This window comes from Orycteropus afer, unplaced genomic scaffold, assembly GCF_000298275.1.
Source record: "Orycteropus afer afer isolate SDZICR_OR568_19922 unplaced genomic scaffold, OryAfe1.0 scaffold00114, whole genome shotgun sequence".
In the NCBI taxonomy this organism is placed as follows: Eukaryota; Metazoa; Chordata; class Mammalia; order Tubulidentata; family Orycteropodidae; genus Orycteropus; species Orycteropus afer.
Window position 1 is genome coordinate 3,080,043 of NW_006921701.1, and position 17,944 is coordinate 3,097,986.

The 17,944-nt window shown below is 39.5% G+C and overlaps 1 protein-coding gene across 1 annotated transcript in view; it reads right to left on the minus strand.

Annotated features, from left to right (window-relative positions):
* Positions 1 to 3,317: 3,317 nt before the first annotated feature.
* POPDC2 (popeye domain containing 2) overlaps positions 3,318 to 17,944 on the minus strand; it is a 38,517-nt gene continuing 23,890 nt past the window's right edge. Inside the window, exon 4 of the mRNA XM_007943869.1 lies at positions 3,318 to 3,403. Coding sequence (XP_007942060.1) covers positions 3,318 to 3,403 — 86 coding nt within the window. The remainder of the gene's footprint in view (positions 3,404 to 17,944) is intronic.

Sequence of the window (17,944 nt, forward strand, 5' to 3'; positions counted from 1 at the left end):
AACAGAATACTATATGTTGTTGTTTGGTGCTGCTGAGTTCGTTCTGACTCATAATGATTTACGTACTATAGAATACTATATAGCAATTAAAATAAACCAACTATCACTAACCGCCACAATAAGGATGAACCTTACAAATATAATATTGAGTGAAAAAAAGCCAGACTAAAATAGTACACAATGTTTGATTCCATGTATATGAAGCTCATAACCAGACAAAACTAATCTATGATGAAAGTCATAACACTGTGACCATTATGGAGAAAAAGGGGTAATGCCAGGGAGGGGCATGAATAGGATTTCTGGGTTATCAGTAACTTCCTACTTCTTGACCAGAGTGGAGGTTTCATGAATGTGCTCACCATATGCATACGTTTTAGGATTTGCACACTCTTCTATTTAACTATTACTTTCAATATAACAGTTTATCATTTTTAAAAACCAAAGCACCTTATTACAGGCAGATACATGTTTCCACTTGATGTTTTGAAATGTTAAAAATAGCTCAAGTTTCCATCTAGAATCTTTTAATGCTTTTCAGGGTGTGGGAAACCACGATCTGCATGGCCTATAACACATCCTGTTGAAAATGTCCTCACAGGCTAGGGGTTTCTCTCTGGTCTCATTTAACATTCTCCTAGTTTTACTCAGCAGTTCTCTCAGGCTCCTTTTACTCCACATATTCAGATGTTATAAAAACACACACACTCTCTCTCTCCCACTTTCTCTCTCTCTCTGATTTTAGTGAGAAGCTTCCTTGTTCTTCCTCCCACCTTCCAGAGATCCAATACCAGATATACTCACAGTGACCAAAAATGAACCATTATTTTAAAACATGTCTGCGAATTATTTGACATTGCTCCCGTCAGAGGTGTATGTAGTCTATATCCCCTTCCCTCAGAACTGGATGGGCTTTTGTGATTGTCTTGACAAATAGGATGTCACAGAAGTGCAGCTGTGTGACTTCTGAGGCAAGGTTAAAAAAGGTCACACAACTTCTGTTGATCTCTCTTGCGACATTCACTTCAAGGACCTTCAGCCACATGTGCAAATTCCAGCTAGTTTGACATTGCCATGTGAAGAAACTAGCCAGAAAGAGAGAAAGATGCCCTAGGATTCCCAGCTGTTTGCATCTTTTCAGTCTGGCCACGAGACATCTATGAGAAAAGCAGCCTTTGAGAAGACCTCAGTCCCAGCCACTATCAGAGTGCAACAGAAACCCTGAGTGAGAACTGCCTAGCTGAGCCCTGTCAATCTCCACATGCATGAATGAGCAAAACAAGTTGTGACTGTTTTAAGTTATTCCTTTGAGGTGGGTATTACATAATAGCAATAGATCACTGGGACATATTTTGAAGTATTTAGGAAGAAAGGGGAAAATAGAATATATTAAATTTATAAATCCACTTTATTTTATTTTTATTTTAAGAGCTTGTTTTACATTCAACGTCATGTGTACATTTAGTTTCATTCCCCATTCACCATGTCCAGCCCTAACCCAGTCTCCTCCTTTCCCTACCCTGCAACCCTCCCCCTGTGCCCCTCATAATTATGCACTCCTGTTTGTCCTGCATTTCTTCAGTTTGAATGTTGGTCCTTTGGTGTCTCATGGTCTATTGCTCTAAGGGATGTATTACCATTGAGTGTGTGGGTGCATCATCCTGGGTCGAGTGGTCTGCGTGTACATCTCGCTAATCATTGGGCTGAGAGCCCGCCCCTGGGGGTGAGTTTTATTCCAGGCGCCGAATGTATTTCAGGGCCATAGTTTTGGGAGTCTCACCAGATTTCATCTGACCAGTAATTCTGGTCATTATTGAGTTTTTGGATTTTGTTCCACATTTTCCCTCCCACTCTATCCAAGATCTCCAGATTTGATACTTTCCTTAGTGGTTGGCATTGGTAGTCAGACACCATCCAGTTCTTCTGTTCTCGAGGGTCATCATGTCCTAGGGCTGATTGCTTCTAAACACCGCCCCCCTTTTTTTTCTTGCATTCTTCTTCACTTCCGACGCTAGGAGACCATTAGCTGCATCGTAGATGGCTGCTTGAAAGCTTTTAAGACCCCATTCGCTACTCACCAATGTAGGATGTGGAGCAACGCTTTTATGTATTTTGTTGTGCCAGTTGAGTCTGGTGTACCACAGTACTATGGTCCTGAGGTAGTAGATCTATTGGATCTCACTTCCATAGTGTTGGGGTATCTGTGAGGGATTACTCTGTGTCTGTCTTCTATTGTTTCTGTAAGGATTGCAGGTATTTTGTATCACTGGTGTCTGTACCAGATTAGGCTCAGCTGAGTCTATCCTTGGTCTAGAGTATACTTCTGTTCACTGACCCCCGTCTGATCATCTCAGGTGTTTATGTGTTTATCTGTATAGCTTAATGTTTGGTGTCAATGAATGTGGTATTGTGGACACATTGGTTGGTTTTAGCATCTGTCATCTATCTCTTATGTGCACAATTTGGTGTCCTCTCATTTCCCAATGTTATCATGGTGGTCATATATCCTTCCCATATATCCCTCCCCCTACCCATGTCAGCATGTAAGCCCCAACTAGCCCTAAATTAATCCTTCCCATTCCCTCCCCATCCCGGCAACCCACTAGGTGAGTTCCCTTTTATAAATCCACTTTAAAATGTTTAAGGGAATTTAGTTAACTAAGCTTATGAAAATATCCCTAAAAAGTATTGTTTAGTACTAGATTCAAAAACACAACTAGGGATTTGTACATTGAAGTTAATGTGGAACCTAAGTGAAAACTTAAAATTCCTATTACCTCAAGTTAAATTGAAATTTAAAAAAATACAAAAGAAACACCAGTGAGAACTTCTTGGACAGCTGACTCCTCTGATCCTTTATGACAGCTCAGTGAAACAGCATGGGGAAAGGAAAGAGTGATTTATTGAGTGCTTACGGGGTGCCAAGCCATGTGCAAGGTGATTTACCTAAATAGATTCACTTAATCCTCACAATAACCCTGTGAGGTGGGTGTTATGATTCCCACTTTACAGATGAGACTCTGACAGGCTCTGTAACTTGCCCAAGGTCCTGCAGCTAGTCAAGGATGGAATCTGAGCTTCTGTGCTTTTGGTTGCATTCTCCTGAAGGAAGACTTTTGACGGTGAACTTCTAAAAGTCTTTCGGGGTCCCATGGTGTAGCTGCAGTACTGGCATCTTCTGTGTCCTCTCCAACCATACTTGTGACCCTTTCAGTGGGTAAAAAGATGTGTGTGCATACCAGTGACCTTCTGTGAATATTAAGCTGTGCAGACAGCGACACTGGCCACAGAGAAAAGGATTGTCCATCCATAGATCCTTAAAGTTCAGCAGTGTGTGTTGGAGCCAGAGGGACCTGTCCCTTGGACATAACTTGAGAGTAGCTCTGGAGAGGAGTTTTAGAATCTGTGAAGAGAAAAAGAGGAAGGATTTCAACACTATGGCTCCAGATAACTTGCCTAACATTATATGGAGACATTAATTATTTGAATCAGTTTTGTTTTTGTTCACCATCAGTACCCAATATTTTAAGGGTACCCAATCTCTGATATGGTCGAGGCAGCTGCACTTGTAAAGCATTTTACTCTGAAATATTAGGACAAGCCAGTTTTGAAGTTGTCTAGTCCAATTGTCTCATCTTATAGGTGAGAAGACTAAGAGATCAATTTTTGTTGCATCCTATGAAGAATCTGCAAACCTCTCCTTCCTCTCTAACCCTGCTAAATGTAAGTTAAAGAAAAACAACTTGTTGAGTGGAAAGTTTTATAAGACATCTTTCTTTTATTTTTACAAGAGGGGGTAGGTGAAGGAGGACTGTAAAGTAAAAACAGATGAATGACCTGGATGGGTCAAGGAGCCGGTATCAGATTGTCCTCAGGCTGCTATGGTCCAGGGAATTGAGAGGGCATTGATGTCTCTGACTAACCTGATGGATGTACCAAACATCTGGCAGGTAAAATTGGCACTACTATTAGATACTCCAAAACTGGAGACCCCAGGGCAGCACCTGAAATGTCCCTTTCAACAGTAGGTTTTCTGCTCCAGGAGTCTTGCCATGGTTTGGTGAGAAATGTGCTGTTGAATAGCACTGACAGGTGTCAAGACACTTTCAGCCCCTTACCAGGGTTGTTTCCTCTCACCATACCTATTTAATCTGTACACTGAGCAGATAATTTGAGAAGCTGAATTGAAGAAGAATGTCGCATCAGGATTGGACGAAGGCTCATTAACAACCTGAGATATGCAGACTACACAACTTTGCTTGCTGAAAGTGAGGATGACTTGAAGAACTTACTGATGAAGATTTTAAACTACAATCTGCAGTATGGATTACACCTCAACATAAAGAAAACAAAAATCGTTACAACTGGACCAATAAACAGCATCATGATAAATGAAGAAAAGACCAAAGTTGTCAAAGACTTCATATTGCTTGGTTCCACAATCAACGCCAAAGGAAGTAGCAGTCTAGACATAAAAGACATGTTGCATTGAGCAAATCTGCTGCAAAAGACCTCTTTCAAGTGCTGAAGAGCAAAGATATCTTCTTGAAGACTAAGATGCACCCAACCCAAACCATGGTGTTTTCAATTGCCTCATATGCATGTGAGAGCTGGACAATGAATAAGGAAGATCCAAGAAGAGTTGATGCTTTTGAGTTGTGGTGTTGGCAAAGAATACTGAAGTACTACGGACTGCTAAAAGAACTAACAAATCTGTCCTGGAAAAGGGGCAGCTGGAAAGCTCCTTGGAAGTGAGAATGGCCAGACTTTGTCTCACCTACTTTGGTCATGTTGTCAGAAGGGACCATTCTCTGGAGAAGGAGGTCAAGCTTGGTAAAGTGAACGGTCAATGAAAAAGGGGAAGGCCTTCAGAAGATGGCTCAGGTATAGTAGGGATCATGGGGCTGGCACAGGACCAGGCAGTGTTTTGTTCTGTTGTACATAAGGAGTTAGAGACTACTCAATGGCACATAACAACAATATGAGGGGGAAAAAAAAAACACTGCCATCTAGTGAATTCAAATTCATAGTGACCCTCATGGGGTTTCCAAGGCTGTAAATCTTTATGGAAGCAGACTTCCTCATCTTTCTCTGGAGTGGCTGGTGGGTTCAAACTGCTACCTTTTTGGTTTTTAGCCAAGTCCCTTATCCACTGTACCACCAGAGGTCCTGATAAGGTAGGGTAGAGGCCTATTAGTCTTGTTTTACACATGAAAAAGCCACTCTTGATTGATGGTGGTTAAGTGGTGGGACTAGAGTTCAGATCTCTGGATCATAATATCACAGGGTTAGAAGATACTTTTATAGCAACAATCTTCTGATTATTGCAATCTTCTCCTAGATCCTGAATCACTTTTATAAAATCTAGACTTTCTTTTGGTCCCTGCTTGAGCTCTTCCATTGATGAGTAACTCACTACTCCATGAGGCAATCCGTTATTAATGTTAAGCTGAAATCCTTCTCCTTTTAACTGTCAGTCTTTAATTCAACATTTGCTTTCCGTAACTACACACCAAGTTAAAACACATTCTAATTCCCTTTCTTTTTTAAAGTTTTAAAATAATATACTTTCCTGTCCCTTGCAGATTAAACATCTTCACTTCTTTTAACTATTTCTCATGTGGTTATCTAGCACAGTGTCTGAAATATACAACAGATAAGAAATGTTTGCTGCATTGGTTCTCTGGCCTTTGCTCCATATTGTAATGTTTCCCATTGTGTCAACTGACCACCTCAGAGATACATTTCTAAATAAGTCCTTTTCTTCATCTGGCAAATGTATACTGAACATCTCCTATAAAGTAAGACTTCAAGTGGAATCCTGTGGAGAGTGCCCATAGAATTAAAATGAAAAAGCTAGTGGAGCAAATGTTAATGTGGAGTCTGGCTCTAAGATCCTGCATTAATATATTATCCAGCAGCACTACTTTTCCTATTAAGAGAAGTACACCCATTTGCAGTTCAATTTAGGGCACTACTAGATTGGGGGTGGGTGGGAGTACTCTCTTCAAAAAGAGCTTCAGTGGAAGGTCTGACTATAGTTGTTTGGTCTTAAATTGGATCGGTCTGACAGACAAGCACTGGTGTCTGTGTAATGAAGCTGTGTCAATTCATCCAACTTCATTTCATGCTTCTTATGTAAGTGCTGGTGCTGGGATGAAAGTAATGAGCTCAAAATTTTGGTAACTAAAGAGCCAGAGAATAGATGGTGAATTGTGCTTTACCTCATAAAGGAAATTACAGTAAATTGTTACCGATCACAAGGGAATATACTATTTCATTCTAAGAAAAACCCCAGAAAGTCTTTGATGGCAGAATAAGTCAAACCAAACAACCAAAACCACAATTTTAGGAAAAATATCTCAAGTTTAAATTAGCTATCTGGACTTTACCCAATTCTGATCATGTTTTCAATTTGTTCTGTGAGCTCTGATTTGTAAAGTAAAAACAATATATTTTTTCCCTTTTCTCTACTACTTAACCAAACAAACATAAAAACCGTACTCTCTTTATAATGCAAATACCAATAATTTAGAAAGTTAGTTATATTAACAGTTTATTAATCCTGAGTTTCAGAAAAGCTGAATTTAGAAAGGGAATTTCATATGATAATATTCAGAGTTGAGGCCTTTGGAGACCGAGTCTTCTTTCACACAGAATGGCTGTGCACTAATCATATGGCAGGTGATGGATTATTCACAGCTAGAGGACAGAGAAAATTTATCACCCACTAGGGAGAAAGATATCCTCAAATTGTTAAAGAAATCTTAGTGAAATAAAGCGAGATTCTTGCTGAAAGACATTAAGGCTGCATGGACAGAAGTCCTGGGGCTTGTGTCCATTGTACTGTCAACTGACTGCTTCTCTTTTCCTCCCCTGAAAACCTCATCCTTTGTCTCCTCACATAACTCCAAGAGGGCCTTTAGAAGCCAGCTGGTTCAACACACTCAAATGAAGAAAATGAGGTTCAGAGAGGTTGTGTGACTTGCAAAATGTCATGTATTTCTTAGCAGCAGATCCTCACACAGAAGGGATGACCCGGGGCTCCCAGATCTGGGCTTTTTCTTGTTTACCACACTATCTGCCTCCTAGTGTTTGGAAAAGCTCATCCATGAAGTATGTCATTCCTAATGTTGGGAATTTTCTTTCACACATTCACTTGACTAGGTTTCTATATAGACAGAGAGAAAGATACTAATCTTGGAAGAGTTAGGATTAAAAACAAGATGGAAGCACAGGGTAGTTTAGGAAGATGAATGGAGAAAGTCAGAAAAGTGGGGGTGGGGGAAAACAAAAAGATGATGGCAGGAGAGATAAATACATGAACAATAAAATGGGAAAGGAATGGAGGACAATGTGGTAGGAGAGATGAACTGAGAAGAAAAGGGACACTAAAGAACAGTAAGCTGAGGTAACCAATTTACTAGGAAAAAAGAACAAATAACCAGGAAAAGAGGAAGATCAACATGAAAAAGCAGAGAGCTACGGAGTTGATAAAAGATTGTATAGGTCCAAGGCAGGAAGGATCCATAGGACATAATTAGTCTATATGGCTGGGGCTGGTGTGTGTGTGTGTGTGTGTGTGTGAATGAGTAGGAAGGTGAATATCAGTGCAATAGGAAAGGGGCAATGAGAGAGATATTTGCAATGCCAAGGGAGGAAATCAACAAGTGATCATGGATGACAAATCCTTGGAATCACCTAAAACCAGTTCAGTTCAGGATACTAATATCACAGGAAATTATAAATTCTGTATCTATGATATAACCAAATATTTAACCTCATATTATTCACCTTGCTGGCCTCTTTTATCATTTATATCACTTGGTTTTCAAAATGTACAAACATCTCCTGGCTTACCCTGGAAGTTTTCCTCACTGGGCTAGTTTCTTAGAAAATTTGTTGGTATTTCCAAAGAAAGGTGTGTCTCTGAAGGGGCTCCCTCACTTGGAAATGCCTTCCCAATTGAGAATAGTGGTATTTTCCTCAGGAAAATCCAAGCCTCCACCAAGGTTGAGTAGAGTCAAGAGGAAAATGTCACAGTATTGTGAGAGCAGCCAGGAGAAGGTGAAAGCAATTTACCACAACTACCAAGTACAGCATTTCTTTTCTTGTTGTTATTTGTCATCATTATTTTTAATTGTGATTTGGGTGAAAGTTTACAGAGCGAATTCATTTTCCATACTGTAACAGTTCATACACATTTTCTTTCATGACATTGATTATAATCCCCACAATGTAACAGGCCTCTTTCCACTGCCTCCCTGTGGTTACCCTTCCCCTCTGTCCTTCTTCCCCATGCATTCCTGCCCTCTGAGCTATCTCCCTATGCAAATACTGCCCTTTTGATCTCTGAGCTATCTCCCTATGCAAATACTGCCCTTTTGATCTCTGATGATTGACTATTCTAAGGAGCATACCTACCTGGTGTAAATGTTCACCTTATATGCCTGTCCATTATTTGGCTAGAAGCCACAGGAGTGAGTTCAATTCCATGCCCAAAGGGTGACTAGGGGCCATAATCTCAGGGGTTGCACTAGTCTGTATCAGACAATTAAGTCCAGTCTTTTTTATGATTTGAGTTTTGTTCCACATTTTTTCTCCCACTCTATCCGGGATCTCCTACACTAATCCCTTTTACCAAGTGGTTGACAGTAGTAGCTGGGCACCATCTAGTTCTTCTGGTCTCATGGTCATGTAGGCTGAGGTTTCCATGGTCCACTAGTCCTCTGGACTAATTATTTCCATGCATCCTTGGTTTTCTTCAGTCTTCTTTGCTCTGGATGAGAAGAGAGCAATTGCTACATCTTAAATAGCTGCTTGCAAGGTTTTAAGACCCCAGTTGGGGTCACCAAAGTAGGACATAAAACAATATTTTTTGTGTAGGATGTTATGCCAATTGAGCTTGATGTCCCCCATGACCATGGTCCTGAGCCCACAGGTCCAATAACTCACTCCCTCAGGGTGGTTGACTGTGGGTAAGAAGTGGTTATAACTTTGCCCCCGTTAGCTCTATTACATATATAGATATTCTTATCCAAACCAAAACCAAACACACTGCCTTTGAGTCAATTCTGACTCATAGTGACCCCCATTGGGTTTCCAGGCTATAAATCTTTACAGAAGTAGATTGCCTTATCTTCCTCCCACAGAGCAGCTGGTGGGTTTGAACCACTGATCTTCTGGTTAGCAGCTAAGTGCCTTATCCACTATGCCACCAGAGCAACTTCATGTGTTTGTTGGCTGCCTGAATATGTTCTTTGGTGAAGGATCTGTTCATGTCTTCTGCCCATTTTTCAATTGGATTGTTTGTCTTTTTGATGTTGAGGTGGAGTTTTCTATAAATTTTAGAGATAGGTCACTTTTCAGATATGCTGTTGCTGAATATTTTTTTCCTAATCTGTAGGTTCTCTTTTTAGTCTTTTGAGAAGTCTTTTGATGCACACAAGAATTGAATTTTTAGAAGGTCCTAGTCATCTAGTTTATCTTTTGCTGTTTGTGCATTTTTACTTATGTTTAGTAGTCTATTAATGCCATATATTAGGGTTCCAAGTTTGGCCCCATTTTTTCTTTGATGAACTTTTAGATTTTACACTTACATCTTTGATCCATCTAGAGTTAGTTTTTGTGTATGGTGTGAAGTATGGATCTTGTTTCATTATCCTGCAAATGTATATCCATTTTTGCCAACACCATTTGATAAAGAGACTCTCTCTTTCCCATTTAATGGGTTTTGACCCTTTGTCAAAGATCAGCTGCCCATACATGGATGGATCTATTTCTGAGTTCTCAATTCTGTTCCACTGGTCTATGTGGCTATTGTTGTACCAATACTAGGCTGTTTTGAATGGTACTTTTTGAGATCAGGGAGTGTGAAACCTCCTATTTTGTTCTTTAGTAGTGTTTTGCTTATCCAAGGGCTCTTTCCTTTCCATATAAAATTAGTGACTGGTTTTTCCATGTCCTTAAAGAATGTTGATGGAATTAGATTGGGATTGCTTGAATGTATAGATTGCTTTGGGAAGTCTTGACATTTTCACAATGTTAAGTCTTCCTATCCACAAGCATGGTGTGTTCTTCCATTTATGTAGCTCTCATTGTTTCTTGAAGTAATTAATGTTTAGTAGCTTTTTTTGTATATGTCTTTTGTGTCCTTGGTAAGATTTATTCCCAACTTTTTTTTTTTTTTTTTTTTTTGGTGGCCATTGTAAATGGTATTGATTTCCTCATTTTCATTTCAGAGATCTCTTTGCTGGTGTAGAGGAATTCAAGTGATTTTTGTATATTGATCACATATCCTTCCACTATGCTAAATCTTTCAATTAGTTTCAGCAGTTTTCTTGCTGAGTCTCTTAGGTTTTCTACATATAGGATCATATCATCTTCAAATAGGGAAAGCTTACTTCTTCCTTACCAATTTGGATACCTTTCATTTCCTTTCTTGCCTTATTGCCCTGACTAGGATTTTCAATACAATGTTGAATAGAAGTGGTGAGAGAGGGCATTCTTGTCTGAATCCTGTTTGCAAGGGGAATTCTTTCAGGCTCTCTCCATTGAGAATAATGTTGGCTGTTGGTTTTGCATATATGCCCTTTATTATGTTGAGGAATTTCCCTTTTATTCCTATTCTTCTGAGAATTTTTATCAGGAATAGGTGTTGGATTGTATAAACTGCATTTTATGCAATGATTTGATATGATTATATGGTTATTTTCCTTATGTGATGGATTACATTGATTGTTTTTCTAATATTGAACTATCCTTCCATACCTAGTATGAATTCCACTTGCTCATGATGTATTATTTTTTAGATGTGTTGGAGTCTATTGGCTAGGATTTTGTTGAAGATTTTTACATCTAAATTCATGAGGGATATTGGCCTGTAGTTTTCCTTTTTAGTGGTGTCTTTGCCTGGTTTTGGTATAAGGGTTATGCTTGCTTCATAAAATGAATTCAGGAGGATTCCATCCTTTTTTATGTTCTGAAATAGTTTGAGTAAGATTGGTGTCAGCTCTTCTCTGAATGTTTTGTCAAATTCTCCAGTGAAACCATAGAAGCCAGGAGTATTTTTTTGTTTGTAGTTTCTTTTCATGATCTTTTTGATTTCTTCTTTTGTAATGGGTCTGTTCAAATTTTCTACCTCAGTTAGTGTTAGTTTAGGTAAGTAATATGTTTCTAGAAATCAATCCATTTTTCCTAGGTTTTCAAATTTGTTGAAGTACAGTTCTTCATTTGTTGTTGTTGTTGTTGTTATGTGCTGTCAAGTCGGACCCGACTCATAGCAACCCCTCCTTGGGTTTCTGAGGCAGTATCACTACAAAAGTAGATAGCTCCATCTTCCTTCCGAGGAGTGGCTGGTGGGTTTGAACTGCCAGCTTTCTGGTTAGCAGTCAAGTGTCTTAAGCACTATGCACCAGAGCCCTCCAGTTCTTCATAGTATCCTTGTATTATTCTAATGTGACACTGCCCATTTCATTTCTTGTACTATTTGCATCTTCCCCTTCTTTTCTTTTGTTAAGTTTGCCACTGGTTTGTTGATTTTATTAATGTTTTCAAAGAACCAACTTTTAGTCTTGTTGATTTTTTCTATTGTCTTTCTATTTTCTGTTTCATTTATTTGTGCTCAAATCTTTATTTCTTCTGTTCTGGTGATTGCTGACTTTTCTGCTGGTCTTTTTCTAATTGTGGAGATGTTGTGTTAAGATGTTGATTAGGGCTCTTTCTTCTTTTTTGATGTGTGCATCTGTTGCTATAAACTGCCCTCTGATCACTGTTTTTGCTGTGTCCCAAAGATTTTGGTATGCTGGGTGTTAATTCTCATTTTATTCAAAGAGTTTTTAATTTTTCTTTTTTTATTTCTTCTATTACCCAGTAGTTTTTGAAGACGGTGTTACTCAGTTTCCATGTGTGTGCTCTTTTTCTGTTGATTTTCCTATTGCTGATTTCTAATTGTATAGCATTGTGATCTGAGAAGATGCTTTGCAGTATTTCAGTGTTTTTAGATTTGGTGAGGCTTCCTTTACAGCCTAACATATGGCCTAATCTGGAGAATGTTCCATGTGTACTGGAAAAGAATGTATACTGGGCTGTTTTGGGATGAAGTGCTCTGTGTAGATGTCTAAACGGTCAAGTTGTTTGATTTTATTATTTAGTTCTTCTGTGTCTTTATTGAGCTTCTATTTGTTCTGTCTTTCAATGAAAGTGGTATATTAAAGTCTCCCACTAATACTGTGGAACCATCTATTTCTCTTTTCAATTCCGTTAAAGTCTGATTTATTTATTTTGAGGCTCTTTCATTGAGTGTGTAGATATTTATTATGGTTATGTCCTCTTGTTCAATTGATCCTTTAATCATTATATAATGTCCTTCCTTGTCTCTTATGGTTGTTTTGTCTTAAAGTCGATTTTTTTCAGAAATTAATATTGCCACTCCTGATCTTTTTTGATTGCCAATTGCTCAATGTTTCTTTTTCCAACCTTTGATTTCTCATCTTTTTCATTTTTGTGTCCAAAGTGAGTCTTTTGTAGACAGCATATTGATGTGTCATGTTTTCTTATCCAGTCTGCAACTCTCCATCTCTTGAGTGGTGCATTTAGTCCGTTTACATTCAGTACAATTGTTAACAAGTATGAATGTATTGCTGTCATTTTTTTGTGGTGTTGTTGATTTCTTTATTCCATATAATTTTCTTTGCTGAGATAATTTTATTTATGACTTTTGTTAGCATTTCTTTCATTGCTATCGTTTCAGAATTTACTAAATGTTTGTCCTCTCCTCTTGTGTTTTGATGTGAAGGTTTACTATTTTTCTTTGAGGTTACCCTGTGATCTATTACTTTCTTCCCAAGTTTCTTCCCAAGTTTAGACTTCCTCTTCATTTGGATGTTGTGTACCTACACTATTTATTCCCTCTTTTGGTTTGTAGTTGTCTTCATTTACCAGTTGATGCCTCTGGTTCCCTCTTTACAGTCTTGTAAGCTTATTTTCCTTTGGACACTTCCATAACTGCATTGGTTTCTGGGTTGTGTTGACATGTGTGTAAATTATCAGTTGTTGTCTGCTTTTGTTGGTTCTCTGTCCAAAGGACTCCCTTTATCCTCTCTTGTATGGTTGGTCTGGTTTTAACAAATTCCCTTAATTTCAGTTTATCTGGAAATGTGCTAATTTCACCATCATATTTGGGGGACAGTTTTGCTGGGTATATAATAGTTGGTTGGCATTTTTTTTTCTTTCATGGTTTTATATATATCATCCCATTGCCTTCTTGCTTACATGGTTTCTGCCAAGAAATCAGAGCTTAGTCCTATTGGTTGCCTTTGTAGGTAACTTTTTGTTTTCCTCAGGCTGATTTCAGGATTCTTTCTTTGTCTTTGGTTTTGGTGAGTTTGATTATATGTCTTGGTGATTTCCTTTGGGTTCTATGCTGTTTGGGGTTCACTGAACTTCTTGAATGGTTATATTCTCATCTTTCATCATATTAGGGAAATTCTCTTCCAACATATCTTCAACAATTTTCTCCATGGTTTTAGTTGTCTTTTCCTGTTCTGGAATTCTAATCACATGTAAGTTATTTCTCTTGATGGTATCCCACATGAATCTTAGGCTTTATTTTGCATTGATCTCTTTTCTAATTGATTCCTTAACAAAGTAGTATTGAGGTGTTTGTCTTCAATCCCACTAATTCTGTCTCCCATTGGTTCAATTCTACTCTTTTGTCCATTCAATATGTTATCTATTTCTGAAATCATAGTATTAATCTTCTGGATTTCTATTTTGTTGTTTTTGTACAGTTTCTAATTTTTCATTCATCAGTTTGTTCTTGTATTGTTTTTCTAAATTATTCTAGACGTTTTTTCATGTTTTTCTTAATTTTATCAGTGTTTTCCTCAATATCTCTTTCAATCTGTTGAAGGTGTCTGTGTTAGGCTGAGTTCTCTAGAGAAGCAAAACCAATAAATCATATATATATATATATATATAGAGAGAGAGAGAGAGAGAGAGAGAGAGAGAGAGAGAAATGTATCTTAGGAAAATGGCTCACACACTTATAAAAGATGGCAAGTCCCAAGTTCTTGGATCAAATATCAAGCTGGAGGCTTTTCCCAACTCACTCAGCTGCAAGGACTGATGAGCTCAAGGTTGACAGGCAGTATATTGGCTGTTGACTCCAATAAATGATGAATCCAAGATCTTCAGGCTGAATGGTGGGTTCTTCACTCATGGACAGTTGTAAGCAGCACAATAGGATCCCAATTCACAGAAGAGTGGCTCTTTTTCCCAGGATGTCCATACATATATTGGAAGCAGGACACACCCCTAGAGAAACTCCCTTAAAACCAATTGGCTGCTCAAAACATATACATCCAATCTCATCATGGGAATAACCCACATCACAACTGCTTAAACCACTCAGAATTGTGGTCCACCAAAGTTGACACACAGCTTCAACTATCACAGTCCATCCTTTTTCAACTAGGCAGCTGCACACATCTCCTTAACCATGTATAATTTCTAAATAAGGACAGTTATAAAATCATATTTGTGTCTAACATGATACACTAACATGTGTACAACTTAAACACATTAACCCTGTTTATATTTCATAATTCATAACAGAAGGAAACAAAAATATTTGAGACACATATACAGTGAAGAAATATAACACTCACAGTCCTCGTTTCTTCAATGGTCCTATGGTCACAGCTGATATTCTGAACTTCCTTCTTCTACCACCCATTCTGTATTTCCCTTGACCTCAGCAAGCACCTCAACTGGTCATGGTTCTTTTCCTGGTGGGGTGATCCAAACCTTCATTTCTGAAGGGTCTTGGCCACTAGTAATCATATCAGAATTGGGTTGCTGTAATTTTCCATGGACTTTAATCACAACGTATGGTAGTACTAAGAGATGTCCTAAAGAATTTCCTGTATTCCAGAAATATTCTTCTTTACCTCCATTATATAATGTCACTCCAATTTCCCCTTGGTAATCAGGATCTATCACACCAGATAGTACAGTAATTCCCTTATTTCTCTGTTGATCCAGAGGCATGAGCAAGCCAAAATGACTGGTGGCATTCTTAACTTCCAGTTGAATGCAATCAGTATTGTGTCTCTAGGTGGGAGTGTTCCTCCCTTTGGGCCTAAGATCTCTGGACCTGCAGAGCATAGGATAGCAGGGACAGAAAGCAAAAATTTTTGAGTGGGTCACTAGGGTTAATAGTGAGTGGTACCACTCCCATTTCCACCCCTTGGTTCCTGTGAACCTGTGAATCCTGGCCATTGGAAAAATAACACTGTATACTGGATGCTGGTTTAGAGCATATACAGCCTCCTGGAGAAGATTCCTCCAACCCTTCAAGGCATTACCCTAACTGGCACCATAATTGTATTTTTAGTAGGCCATTCCATTATTCTATCAAGCCAGATGCTTCAGAATGATGGGGAACGTGGTAAAACCAGTGAATTCCACAAGCATAGGCCCATTGCTGCACTGCATTTGCTGTGAAGTGAATCTCTTGATCTGAAGAAATGCTGTGTGGGATACCATGATGGTAGATAAGGCATTCTGTAAGTCTACAGATGGTAGTTTTGGCAGAAGCATTGATGCAGGGAAGGCAAATTCATATCCAGAATAAGTATCTATTCCAGTAAGAACAAAACACTGTCCTTTCCATGATGGAGTTGTCCAATGTAATCAAATTGCTACCAGGTTGCTCTGATCACCATGAGGAATGTTCCATGCTGCAGACTTAGTGTTGGTCTCTGCTGTTGGTAGACTGGGCACTCAGCAGTGGTGGTAGCCAAACCAGCCTTGGTAAGTGGAAGTCCATGTTGCTGAGCCCAAGCATAACCTCCATCCCTGCCACCATGGCCACTTTGTTCATGAGCCCATTGAGCAGTGACAGGAGTAGCTGGGGGAAAAGGATGACTGGTTTCCACTGGCTGTGTCATCCTATCCACGTGATTGTTAAAGCCCTCCTCTGCCAAGGTCTCCTTTTGGTGGGCATTCACATGAGACACAAATATCTTTATTCTTTTGGCCCATTCAGATAGATCTATCCACATACCTCTTTCCCATACATCCTTGTCACCAATTTTGCAATCATGCTCCTTCCAAGTCCCAGTCCATCTGGCCAAGTGATTGGCCACAGTCCATGAATCTGTATACAGTTGTACACCTGTTCATTTGTGGTTCTATGCAAAGTACAGCCAGATGCATGGCTTGAATTTCTGCCCATTGGGAGGATTTCTCTTCACCACTGTCCTTTAGGGAAGTCCCAGAAAGGGGCTGCAATGCAGCTGCTGTCCACTTTCAAATGGTACCTGCATATGACACAGAATCATATGTAAACCAGGTACTAATTTTCTCTTTCTCAGTCAACAGATCATAAGGAACTCCCCATGAGGCCATAGGTGCAGACTGTGAGAGGAGAGGTAATGTGACTGGAGTGGGGACCACAGGCATTTGGGCCACTTCCTCATGCAACTTACTTGTGCCTTCAGGTCCTGCTCGAGCTCGATCTCTGATATACCACTTCCATTTAATGATGGAGTGCTGCTGTGCACATCTAACTTTATGACTCTGTGGGTCAGACAACACCCAGTTTATAATGGGCAGCTCAGGTCTCATGGTGACTTGGTGGCCCATGGTTAGGTGTTCAGTCTCTACTAAAGCACGGAAACAAGCCAAAAGCTGTTTCTCAAAAGGAGAGTAGTTATCTGCAGAGGAAGGCAAGGCTTTGCTCCAAAATCTTAAAGGTCTGTATTGCAATTCACCAATAAGGACCTGCCAAAGACTCCAAATAGCATCTGTATCTACTACAGACACTTCAAGCACCATTGGATTAGCCGGATCACATGGCCCGAGTGGCAGAGCAGCCTGCACGGCAGCCTGAACCTGTTGCAGAGCCTTCTGTTGTTCTGGGCCCCCCTTAAAACTAGCAGCTCTCTGAGTCACCTGATAAACAGGCTGAAGCAACACACCCAAATGAGGGATATGTTGCCTCTAAAATCCAAAGAGGCCCATCAGATGTTGTGCCTCCTTTTTAGTTGTGGGGGAAGCCAGATACAATAACTTATCATTCACTTTAGTAGATATCTCTCAACATGCCCCACACCTTTAAACCCCTAGAAATTTCACTAAAGTGGAAGGTGCCTAAATTCTTCTTGGGTTAATTTCCCACCCTCTAGCATGCAGATGTCTCACCAATAAGCCAATAAGCCTTCCTTACTGTGTCCAATCAGCATAATGTCATCAATAAAATGGGCCAGTGTGATGTCTTGTGGAAGGAAAAGGTGATCAAGATTCCTACAGGCTAAATTATGACATAGTGCTGGGGAGCTGATATACCCCTAAGGAAGCACTGTGAAAGTATATTTTGGCCTTGCCAGCTGAAGGTAAAGTGCTTCTGATGGTCCTTTGAAATTGATATTGAGAAAAAGGCATTGGCCAGATCAATAGCTGCATACCAAGTACCAGGAGATATACTAATCACTCAAGCAATGAAACCACATCAGGAACAGCAGCTGCAATTGGAATCACCACCTGATTAAGTTTATGATAATCTATTGTCATTCTCCAAGATTGATCTGTTTTTTGCATAGGCCAAATAGGCGAATTAAATGGGGATGTGGTGGGAATCACCACCCCTGCATCCTTCAAGTCCTTGATGGTGGCAATAATCTCTGCAACCCCTGAAGGGATGCGGTATTGCTTTTGGTTTACTATTTTTCTAGGTAAAGGCAGTTCTAACGGCTTTCACTTAGCATTTCCTATCATAATAGCCCTTAGTCCACATGTCAGGGACCCAAGGTGGGAATTCTGCTAATTGCTCAATGTTGTTTTTGTTGTTGTGATGTGCCGTTGAGTCGGACCCGACTCATAGTGACCCCTCCTTGGGTTTCCGAGGCAGTATCACTACGGAAGTAGATTGCCCCATCTT